This window comes from Suricata suricatta, chromosome X, assembly GCF_006229205.1.
Source record: "Suricata suricatta isolate VVHF042 chromosome X, meerkat_22Aug2017_6uvM2_HiC, whole genome shotgun sequence".
Lineage (NCBI taxonomy): Eukaryota > Metazoa > Chordata > Mammalia > Carnivora > Herpestidae > Suricata > Suricata suricatta.
The window spans coordinates 82,152,236-82,164,806 of record NC_043717.1 but is presented as its reverse complement, the minus strand read 5'-3'; the positions used below and the strand labels follow the sequence as shown (position 1 = coordinate 82,164,806).

Genomic DNA, 12,571 nt, shown 5'->3' with positions numbered 1-12,571 from the left:
GCCCCACATGGGGTATAGAGATTACTTAAAAATAACTCTTTCCAAAAAAATGGAGAAGGAACTGGTGCTCAAATAACAGCATGTGCTTTATAAAAAGCCACCGTTTATTCAAGTTCACTTCCTATGATTTCTTTCATCAACACCTCACAATAACCTTTGAGGTAGGTTCTCTTAATACCCTTTCACGGATAAGAACCGGGGCTCAGCTAGCTCAAGTTAAGGAAGCTTCCCCAAAAGTAGAATCAGAAGATGATGAAACGGAACATAAGAGAAAGAGATGACAATTAAAGAATTTGTCCAGGCCATCCAATATCCCACTGATAGGAGTTCTAGGAATCAAGAAAATAGAAAGGGAGATTATTATTTGAGCCCAGCTCAGAGAATGGCAGGAGATGCAGAAGAAGGCTTAGCACTGTTAAAGTTTAAAACGCTAAAGACCGAAAGAAAATGTTTAAAGCTTGTGGAGAAAGAAGAGTTACAATTGGAAATTGATAGGAGAATCAGACTTTTCAAAAGCAGTGCTAGAAAGAAGCAAGAGAACATAGTGAAATATGGTTTTCAAAATCCTAGAAGGAAATTGTTTCTATTATTTTTTAATGTTTATTTATTTTGAAAGAGAGAGATACAGAGTGTGAGTGGGGGAGGGGCAGAGAGAGAGGGAGACACAGAATCCAAAGCAGGCTCCAGGCTCCAAGCTGTCAGCACAGAGCCCGACACAGGGCTCGAACCCAAGAGCCATGATATCATGACCTGAGCCGAAGTCAGATGCCCAACTGACTGAGCCACCAGGCGTCCCTGAAAGGAAATTGTTTCTAATCAGAAATGCTTCACCTAGGGCAAATTTTAATCATATGTGAAGATATATTCAGACACGAAAGGGTTTTATTAAAATTACCTCCTACGCCATCTTTCTCAGGAAGTTAGTGCAGGGTGTAGCCCAGCAAAACCAGGGCATAAAGCGAGAAAGAGGGAAAAGTGAAATGTAGAAACAGAGTCGAACAAGGAAGAGAAGCGAAGGATGAGATCTGGGGGGCAGACATTTCCAGAATGGATCGGGAGGGCAGCAAACACCATAAGCATTGCCTCCAGGACAAAAGAAATGGAACTCATCAATTACTTTTTTTTTTAAATTCATTTATTTATTTTGAGAGAGAGAGAGAGCAAGCATGGGAGGGGCGGAGAAAGAGAGGGAGAGAGAGAGAATCCCAAGCAGGTTCCTCACTGTCAGTGCAGAGCCCAAGGCAGGACTCGAACCCACAAACCGTGAGATTGTGACCTGAGCCGAAATCAAGAGTCTGACACTTGACTGAGCCACCCAGGCGCCCCTGATCAATTACTTATTGCCACACTCAGTGGAGTTTTGCGATTCTGTCAGCAAGTTTGGAGCTGATCTCATGACAGGTACATAGAAAAACAAATCAAGCCCCAAAAGAGACAAAAGGAAATAAAGGGGGAAAGGAAATAAAGAAAATACAACTTGTTGGTCCTTAACATGGATCAAGTGTGCATCGTTATACAGTATAATGCAAATTTTGACTATTTTAACAAAACTTTTTTATATTTATGGAAGAGAAGTGTGAGTACGTGTGTGTGGGGGGGGGTGGACACAGAAGAAAGCCAGTTCCTCACATTGCATAGCAGAGATTCCAAAATCGGTCGTTTCCAAACCTAAATAAAAATAAGAAATATGAGGGGCGCCTGGGAGACTCAGTCAGTTGAGTGTCCGACTTCAGCTCAGGTCACGATCTCACTCATGGGTTCAAGCCCCGCATCAGGCTCTATGCTGGCAGCTCAGTGCCTGGAGCCTGCTTCAGATTCTGTGTCGTCTCCCTCTCTCTGCCCCTTCCCTGCTCACGCTCTCTCTCTCTCTCTCTCTCTCTCTCTCTCTCTCTCTCTCTCTCTCAAAATAAATAAACAAAAATATTTTAAAAAATAAAGTTAAGAAATATCATTAAGTATTAGGGTGTAGGGGCACCTGGGTGGCTTCGGCTCAGGTCATGATCTCACGGTTCCTGGGTTCGAGCCCCACGTCGGGCTCTGTGCTGATAGCTAGCTCAGAGCCTGGAGCCTGCTTTGGATTCTGTGTCTCCCTCTCTCTCTGACCCTCACCTGTTTACAGTCTGTCTCTCTCTCTGTCTCAAAAATAAATAAAGCATTAAAAAATTTTAAGTATTAGGGTATTATTCAGAAGAGTTATACATCCAAAGAATCCGCTAAAATATTAGAAGCAGCTTAAGACAACACAAATTTATGATCTCATACTTCTTGTCACTCAGAAGTCCAACACAGTCAGACTGAATTTTCTGCTCCAGGCCTCATAAGGCTGAAATCATGCAGTTGGCCAGCCTGGGCTCCTATCTGAAAGCCCTGGGGGAGAGTCGACTTCCAGGCTCCGTGGGCAGCATCCAGCTCCTTCTAACACTGCCTAAGGGCCTCTTCTGTCTTCCAGCCAGACACCGCACTTTGAGTCCTTTCTGTGCTTTGAATCTCTCCTCCTTTTCTGCATCCAGCCAGAGAAATTTCTCTGCCTTTAAGGGCTCCAGTGATTAGGTTGGGCCCACCCAGATAATCCAGGATAACCTCTCCATTTTAGGATCTATAATCCTATTTTTTAATGTTTTTATATTTTTGAGGGGGGAAGGGGCAGAGAGAAGGGTACAAAGGATCCCAAGCTGGCTCTGCGCTGACAGCAGAGAGGATGGGTGCAGGACCTGAACTCACAAACTGTGAGATCATGACCCGAACCGAAGTCAGATGCTCAACCGACTGAGCCACCCGGGCATCCCGAAGATCTGTGATCTGAATCACATTGGCAAAATCCCTTTTGCCGCGAAACAGGACATTTTCGCGGGTTCCAGGGATAAGGGTGAGGGCGTTTTTCTCCGGGAGCAGGAATAAGGGGTCAGGAGTGGTAGGGCAGGGGCCTGCTTGTTTGTTTATAAGCTCTCTGGTATTCTCTGACTTAAGTCCGTGTTTCAATTTGATCAAATAAAAACCAAAACGTTTAATTCCATAGCCAAATTCCTATGTATTGAATTCCAAGGGACCCTAAGTTAGGTAATGTATCAAATGTAGTCATTAGGCAAGTGATTTGTATTATACAAAATCTGTTTTTGTGTTTCTAGGCAAAATGACGTAAGATCTGCAGCATCTGTTAAGAAATATTAGTTAGGCGCAATCATGGCAGGGACCCTTGTGAAAATTCTGACTTGGATGGCCCACAGGGCTTGTCCAATGTATCAATTCCTGTGTTCTTACCATTGTATTAAAGGAGCCACTCAGGGGCGCCTGGGTGGCTCAGTCAGTTAAGCGTCCGGCTTCGGCTCAGGTCATGATCTTGCGGTTCGTGGGTTCAAGCCCCGCATCGGGCTCTGTGCTGCCAGCTCACAGTCTGGAGCCTGCTTTGGATTCTGTGTCTCCCTCTCTCTGACCCTCCCCTGCTCGCACTGTCACTCTCTCTCTCTCTAAAAATAAATAAAAAAGATATGTTTTTTTAAAAAGGAGCCACTCTGGTTATTATTGGCAGCTACTGCTAATGGCCAGAGACTTCCTGGAGCAACAGTAGGTGGCTGTAAATGTAGTTTTTTGATATGTACAACCAGCTATTATCTTAGTTTTTGTTAGATGTCTCAATAGAGCTAACTTAGTCCAACCTCCTCATTTTACAGATGAGAACAGTGACGTCCAGCGAGAGGAGGGGGCCTGCCCACGGCATTGCCAGGGTTCGTGGCAAACATCCTCACTCCGAAATGAGCACCACAACTTAACGGCCACTGTTATGAACGTTAGATCGGATGAAACATCGCCAAGTCGAACATCTTCATCTTACAGATGGGGAAGCGGAGAGGAAGACATGGCTGCCCAAGGTCGTTTGGGACGCCTACATTTTCATCTAGGTTATGTTGCTCTGTGCAAAGTAGCCTCCCCCAATGAATCCCCTGAAGCGAAGGCCAAAGCGTATTCACGTCTAAGTTCCTAATACCAAGTATATTGCCCAGCACCTGGATGAATTAATGCACAAAGGAATCGAGATGCTGTGAAAAGCTCAAGTAAATGATTTAAATTCTCAGACAGCTTCCATTTGCTAAGCAACTTGGCCACAATTCGAAATAAAGTGATTCTTCTTTATTTTTTTCTTAAGTTTATTTATTTATTTTTTTGAGAGAGACAATGTGAGCAGGGGAGGGGCAGAGAGAGAGGGAGAGAGCGAGCGAATCCCAAGCAGGCTCCACACTGCCAGCTTGGGGCCCCTATGCAGGGCTCAAACCCACGAACTCGTGACCTGAGCGAAATCCAGAATCAGACGCTCGACTGACTGAGCCACCCAGGCGCCCCCAAATGTTTCTTCTTTGGGTAGCTGCCTCCTTAGGACAAATAAACATATCGCTGGCCGTCTAATACAGGCTCTGACCTTGGGCTGACTTGATGAATGTCTCAGTTACTTACTCCCCATGTGACCTCGCATAGTCAACTCATCTTATGTCTGTTTCTTCATCTATAAAGTGAAGATAATAATGGCCATCTCATGGGGCTCACATGGGGATTTAGTGAAATAATACATGTACCTTGGCATGCGTTTAGCCACTCAGTAACTATTTTTCTTTTTATGTAATTTTTATACCTAATAAATGTTGAAAACTAGCAGTGAAATATTTTCCTGTTGCTAGTAGTAAACTAATAGTATGACCATTAGGAAAGACAGTTAAAGGCCAAAGAATCTTCAGGAAGAAATAATCTTGGGGATTGATGTCAAAAAATTATCTAGCACATCCAAATGTCAATACAACTCCCTTCCTTAATGTAAAAGCATGCCAAGATTTAGCTACAGTATTTATAAAGAACTTTATTGCTTTATCTAATCATTAGGGTTTCAAAATAGAGTCTCTAAGATAAGTGTTGTTTCCTTGTTTTCTTCTAAAATGACCAATAATCTAATAGCATAATATGTTGCTCATGGGAGCACAGAGTTATGCTTGTAAAAGAGGACTTGATAGAAATGACAAAATGGTAAATTACTCTGGAAATCAAATGGAGTTTGATCATTCTGGCTCCTCACCCCTGAGACAAGGTGAACATGTTTATGGCTGCAAAAATTTGTTTTCCGTAGATCTCATATAGATAGAAAACCTCAAGTGTCTGCACCTCAAATGCTTTCTGTCAGAATATTCCGTGCATTGATGTATGAAGCAGCAAAGCTTTCTTATTTAAAACAAAACAAAACGTACGTGGAGATAGATTTCCAGAATCTTCTCGGATCATTCTAGACGGTTACAGAAATAACCGTCACCAACATCAGCAGCCCCTACCCACACCCTCAGGTTTGGATTTTGCACAGATTCAGGGTAATTAATAAACAACAGAAATTCAATCAAGTTCATTTTGAAGTTCTAACTGGCTCTATTATTCGATTCATGAACTGAGCAGTCTCTCTGACCAGTACAGAGAGTTCCAAAGGGCTATTGAAAAGGAAAGGCTTTTAAAGGTAGAGAGGAAGTGGAACAAGAGAAATTATTAGCCAGGAAGTCCCTTATTTTAGACAAGGTTGCCTTCCGAAGGGGAATGGAAGGAGTCTATTAGTAAATTTCCTAGTGTTGACCAGAAAATTCCACGTTGACGGGTTACAGGTTTCATTCTGGGAGGCTTGAAATGGGAGTTCTGTTAGGGATAACATCTTGTTTTCCTGACGTGGGGCTGTACTCTAAGGGACACCACTTTGGGTATGTGGTGTTTTTTTTAGCAACACACGTGTGAAAAAATCCTTGGTGACATTCAAACCATTTTGCTGTCGTTATAGAAAACTTGAAACTACCTTACCATCTCTTAAGAGTACGGCTATTGAAAACTGATTTTCTTAGTCTCAAATCTAACCTGCGAATGTGATTTATTTCTAACTAGGGTGTCCCCCATCATATACACCATCACAGTCTCCTTGTGTGTGTGTGTGTGTGTGTGTGTGCGTGCACTTGGATTTTTTTTCTTTTCCTACAGGTTTTCTGCCACTGCTTGGGGGGGTCACAATTAGGTTGGTGACAACAGACATTGTGTCCCTGGGGTGGGATGACATAATTGGCGGCATTCCAGAGTGGCTCCCTAAGCTCTGCGGTGCTGGTGAAGGTCATGCCCTTGCCTCGGCGGACGTGCTGCTCTGCAGGGAGGCGCTGGTGTTTTGGTAGGCCTGCTTCCCCAGGAACCGCCAGGCTGTGCTCGTCACCATGGAGACCTGCGACAGCCGAGAGAGCAGGCCCCCTCCTCGTTCTTGGCAATGTCGCACTTTTCTGTCCTGGGGCTGGACGAAGGCTGGTGGAGACCCTTCAGCTGCCAGCCCCATGGCGCCGCCTCCCCCGTGCTTGTGGCCCCTGCGTGTCACATGGGCCTCTGACCTCTGCTCCCCAGCAGCTCCAGGGCCAATTTCCCTTAATTATCAGAACTACGATGTATCAATTACTTCAGTCCTTTAGGTTCCGCTTGCACAGGTTGTGCTGATAGTAAACTAAGTGCACACCCTTATCAGAAAACGTAGGTGTCCCTTCCAAAAAGGTGGGGGAGGTCACCTGGGTGGCTCAGTTGGTTGAGCATCTGACTTTGGCTCAGGTCATGATCTCACGGTTTGTGGGTTCAAGCCCCGCGTCAGGCTCTGTGCTGACAGCTCCGAGCCTGGAGCCTGCTTCAGATCCCGTGTCTCCCTCTCTCTCTGCCCCTCCCCCACTCACACTCTGTGTCTCTCTCAAAAATAAATAAACATTAAAAAAAAGAAAACACAGGCATCCCGAAAACAGCGGGGAAGCTTATGAGAAATGGCTGCAGGATAAAATGACTGTCTTTGATATTTTTCCGCAACATTTATTCTTTTAACTCCAATTTTTCCACCACACGCTCCTCCTGACACGTTACCCCAAAATGAGACCAAAGGTACACACATGGGTGACATACAAAAAGACAATATTTATTTCACTCAAGCTTTCCTATAAGAAGTTAAACAAAATGATCCCTACTTTGAAGGCATTACCAAAAATATTCTTAACATTGTTTCACATATCCCTTCAGTGCCCAGATAAAGGAACAAGTTAGCTGAATGAAAGAGTAAAGAATGACCATCCTTACAGTGGGTTTACTTAGGTCTGTGGAGAAAAACAATCCATAGAGTTGAGGCATAAAATAGCAAACGAACCTACTAGTTTCCTACAGGTGATGGAAATCCCACTGATGTATTAAAGTTTCCCAAGAGCTCCTGAGGCCTGGAGACGGCTTTTCAGTAATTCCACAACAGCCCCAGCGAGTCCTGGAACCCACTGCCCCCTTCCCTCACCTGGTTCACAACTGAAGGAGGAGAATGGAACCGAGTACAATCTCCATGCTCCCACGCTGTGACCGCCAACACCTGCAGTCCCTTGGGGACTCGTAATACCAAGGCGTCCCCCTCACTGCCATCTTCAAAGAATGCCAGGAGGAGACAATGGCTTTGGGTGCCCATTGCCCACCTCAATGTGACCTCAAAAAAAAAAAAAAAGAAAAAAGCCCAGGGAGGAAACACGTTGACATCTACCCTTGGCAAGGGGGTTCCTCAGAAAAGCCGGGCACATCCCTCCTCCACTGCAGGGCCCGTGGGCTGCCACTGTCACCGAAACCTGCGGAGAGAAGGCATGTCCGACCCGAGCTGTGCCGGTCACGCCGCCTGGCTGAATCCACCAGGTAAACATGTGGAGAACTTGTGGTTACCGAGTTTTCAAGCTCCTACCAGGAATCTGAGTCTGTGTGCCTGAGGTGAGAAACACTGGGGGGTGAGGGGGACCCCTCACTTCCACGGCCTCTGGAGGAAGGGGGGGCAGAGGCAAACGTCACTGTGCACATGTTGTAGGGCTGAGCAATGAGGGAGCCCTGACTCGGTATGCCAAAAAAAAAAAATGGATTCAAATCTTGGAGCCTTGGAAACTATCAATATAGGAAGCAAAACCTACTTATAACCATCGGTTATGAGGCTATGAGGGGAAGATGTAACTACCCTCTTCTGAAGCAAACAGCCAAGTTCTAGGTGAGAAGAATACCTCTTTTCTGTTTAGAAAAATGCATAGAGAAATAGTAAACGCTGAAAACCTTCAAACAAATGCAGACACGCAAGAAGTTACAAAATATAGCAAGGATCAGTCATTGCTTCTTAGTCACCTCACACTTTACCTGAGATGCAAATTCCTCCCTGCTCTTTTAGATGTTCTGAGCAGCTTTAAATTCTAACTTCTAGTGAAAGGGGACAGAAGGACACAATGGCAGGAATGAGGGGCTGATGTGGCAGGGGAAACGGGTATGGGAACCGGGGAGCCGAAAGCTCTGGAAAATGACTGGTGGAGATAGAGGAGTCAGAATGTAGGGGAGAGGGTCTCAACTAGACCATCAACCCTGTGTCCAGGGGGAGTAGTGACCAGAGTAGCAGAGGTGAAGAAGAAACAGCACATCATTAGAGATGGCATGCTTCAAATCCTAATGCCCAATAAGGCATTCTACCTCCACGGCCCTTAAAAGCCTGCCGTGGCTTTGAAAGGTCTTGGTAAAGGAGCTGCCTCTGCTCTTACTGTAAGGGTCACACTCACTCGTGGCCAACACTGACGTCTGGGCCTCTCAAGGTGGGGCAAATCACTGCTCAAGGGGCTGGCGAGTCCAGACTGCTAAGGGTTATAAGAGCCACAAATGTTCCATGAGATCCCGAACAACGGATAACAGATTTTGTCAATTTCGTTTGTTGTGGATTTCATTTGTCAGATGCCCTCCCCGCCCCCCCCACCACTCAAATCAGGCATTAGCGTCTGCACCCAGAATGAGTACCCCCCCCCAAATAAACTGTGTTGGTACTGTTGGGCACAAAGCATACAGAGCAGGCGCAGATCCCTCAGAAGTTGTCACAACTCTTGATAAGATGAACTCTACACCATCACTGCTGTTTGTTTTATCCCCTACTTTGAAGCCTTTGAGAGGGATGTCTGCTTTTAAATTCAATAACAATGACGCCGCTGTCTTCACCAAAGAGCCCCTTGTGTTTAGTTTCTCAGTGCACAACTTGACATAAAGACCATGGCTCTTACAAGCTGCCCGTTTTCAAATGGCCCAGTAGTTTCGCTTTCCATTTAACGCGCTCCCAGATAACAAATGGAGAGGGGGATGAATCTTCACGAGCTCATGCTGATGGGGAAAATGAATTAGCCCCGTCACTGAGCGGCTTTCTTCAGGTTTTCTATCAGCACTACAGAGTCAGTTTCTTCTTTGGTTTGCTTCTCATAGATGTCGTACTTTTTCCAGTGCTGGAAGGGAAGAAAACACACACATACACGATGACTCTTCTAAACAATGTTCTCTCCCTGAGGACTCCCAGCCAGGGCTTAATTTTAGCTTTGCGTGCACAAAACCAGGAGTGTATGTCTTCCTGTTACAGCTTTGATTTTTTTTTGACCTAAGAATCTTCATCTATTTGAACAATGAAACAAAACAATCAAGAATTAACATGCAAGGGAGGAGGGAGAGCATGGGATTGTGACTCCAAGTTTAAGAGCTATCTGAGGAGACACGTTTGGACATCTTCAAAACTGGAAATGAAGTCTTTTGAAGAAAAAGAATAGGGTAGCAGTGCTTTTTCTTACTTTAACTGTTGCTACCTTTGTTTTCTTACCACTCAAATGTGACCTCTGTTCCAGAGATACACTAGGCTCAAAATGTCGGCCTGCATCTAGGCCATTGGCAATATATAAAATGTCCCCAAAACAGTCTTAGCACAGTTAAAAGTTTTTAAAGACCCTATGTTAACAGTTTCGTGCAACAGCATTTGCTAGAGCCAGGAATTATGCATAAGATAAGCTCATCTTGAGCTCAATGTTAAGTGTGTCTCTTATGGTAAAAGCCAATATTCTGGTCTTTGCCTTCTTAGAATTCAAGGGAAAGGGTGGAACCTGACCTCAGTCCCCTCATCTGCAAAATAAAGTTGCTAGATGAAACCTGGTATCTATGCAAACTATGGTGTAAGAGAAGAATCCAGCAGGCTGTTTTTGTAAATAAAGTTTTATTGGAACACAGCCACACCTATTTGTTTCTGTACCATCCGTCCGTGGCGGCTTTTATGCTACTGCCGCAGAGGTGAGTTGCGTGACTAAGACCGAATGGCTTGGTAAGTTGGAAACAGTGACTATCTCTTTACAGAAAAAGTTTGCCAACCCCCACACTAGATTATTTCCAAGCTCCTTCTCTGCTTTGATGTTTTCTGGTTCTAGAAGCCTAAGAAAGGAAACAGAGAGCAGGAAAAGAGAAACAAGAGCAACAGTGAGTACTCAGCTGCCTTGGGCTGTACAATGGAGATGGACTTAGCCAGTCAGGAGCGTCCAGTCTCAGAACGCACAGGGAGGGAGGAGTTGAGAAACACTGCTTACAATATCCAACGTTTAACCCTTACACTCCTAGTAGAAGGGCTACAGTAAAAAATACTGACAATTCCAAGTGCTGACACAGATGCAGAGTCACCGGATCTCTCACCCATTGTTGGTGGAAACGTCAAAGAGCACAGCCACTCTGGAAAACAGTCTGGTGGTGTCTTAGAAATCGGAAGCATACACTTCCCGCAAGACCCAGAAATCTTACTTCTAGGTGTCCACCCAAGAGAAATGGAAACATAGATCTACACAAAGACCTCTACATGAATGTTTACAGTAGCCTTCATTCATAAAAGCCCCAAACTGGAAACAAGCCTGATGCTTTTGAACAGGGGACTGGTGAAACCAGCTGTGGTACAGCAATATAATGGAATGTCGCTCGGCAACAGAAGGGAATAAACTACTGATACACATGACAACATGGATGCCTCTTGAATGCTTTATTCTTCGTGAAACAAGCCAGATTTGAAAATCTGTGTATTTGATGATTCCCTTTGGATGACATTCTGGAAGAGGTAAAAATTTTATGGACAGAAAGCAGATGAGTGGTTCCAAGGGTCTGGGGCCCGGAGTGAGGGAGCTGACTGCAAAGGGGTGCAAGGGAACTTTGCAGAGGACAATGAAGATATTCTGTATCTCAAATTGACCGGTGCCTGGAAAATCTGCATATGTTTGCTAAAACTCCTCCAACGATACACTTAAAAAGAGCAAATTTTATTTGATGTGAATCAAATCAACGAATCAGGAATTTCGAAAGCGTGAAACGCACAGACTTCTAATAAAAAACAATCTAAAAAATGACATAACCTCGAAATAATGGCTTATTCAATAAATGGCACTAAGACAACTGGCTAAGCATTTGAGAAATAAAAGTTAAACCCTACTTGATGGCCCGCGTGCATAAATTCCCTATGGGTTAAAGACCTAACTGTAAAAAAGAAAACCAAATAAGTACCAGAAAAATATATTGGGCAACAACTACATAAGTCTGGGATAGGAAGAGGCTTCCTACACATAAGAAATAAAGAAAGATCTGTATGCACAACTTTTGCACACCGTTAATCACCCTAAATTCCACATAAAGGCAAACAGACAACTAGCTGAAGGATTAGTAGCAGACAGACCCAAAGAGCCTCATAAATTGCAAAGTTTCCGAAGGATGAATATGGTGGGGAGACAATGAACATGAACTTCACAATAGAATTACTTCAAGCCAATGAACATACAAAACAATATGAAAGCTGACACATAAAATCCAAACAAGATGATTTAGAACTCTGCATCCTGACGCTAGGGAATTCACTTTCTTCTCGAGTGCACATGCCACACTGGGGCATAAAACAGCCTCCATAAACACAAAAGAATTGAGATCATACCATGCACACTTTCAGATCACAATGCTATGAATCAAAATCAACCACAGGAAGAAGTCTGGAAAACCTCCAAAAATGTGGAGGTTAAAAACTACCCTACTAAAGAATGATTGGGCCAATTAGGCAATTAGAGAGGAAATTAAAAAATATATGGAGATGAATGAAAATGAGAATACAGCAATTCAAACTCTCTGGGATGCAGCAAAGGCAGTCTTAAGAGGAAAGTTCATTGCAATACAGGCCTATTTCAACAAACTAGAAAAAGCACAAACTCAAAACCTAACAGAGCACCTAAGGAAACTAGAAAGGGAGCAGCAAGAACACCCCAAACCCAGCAAAAGAAATAATAAAGATCAGAGCAGAATTAAACAAGATAGAATCCACAAAAACAATTGAGCAGATCAATGAAACCAAGAGTTGGTTTTTTGAAAAAATAAACAAAATTGACAAACCTCTAGCTAGGTTCCTCAGAAAGAAAAGAAAAAACATGCAAATAGACAAAATCATGAAGGAAAATGGATCTACTACAACAGATCCCTCAGAAATACAAGCAATCATCAGAGATTACTATGAAAAATTATATACCAACAAACTGGACAATCTAGAAGAAATGGACAAATTTCTAAACACACATGCACTACCAAAATTCAAACGGGAAGAGCTAGAAAATCTGAACAGACCCATAACCAGTGAAGAAATCGAATCAGTTATCAAAAATCTCCCAACGAATAAAAGCCCAGGGCCAGATGGATTCCCAGGGGAATTCTACCAGATGTTTAAAGTAGAGTTAACGCC

The 12,571-nt window shown here is 43.9% G+C and overlaps 1 protein-coding gene across 1 annotated transcript in view; it reads right to left on the bottom strand.

Annotated features, from left to right (window-relative positions):
- Nucleotides 1–6,922: 6,922 nt before the first annotated feature.
- Nucleotides 6,923–12,571, bottom strand: part of IL13RA1 (interleukin 13 receptor subunit alpha 1) — a 57,028-nt gene continuing 51,379 nt past the window's right edge. Inside the window, exon 12 of the mRNA XM_029929689.1 lies at nucleotides 6,923–9,287. Coding sequence (XP_029785549.1) covers nucleotides 9,195–9,287 — 93 coding nt within the window. The 3' untranslated portion in view covers nucleotides 6,923–9,194. The remainder of the gene's footprint in view (nucleotides 9,288–12,571) is intronic.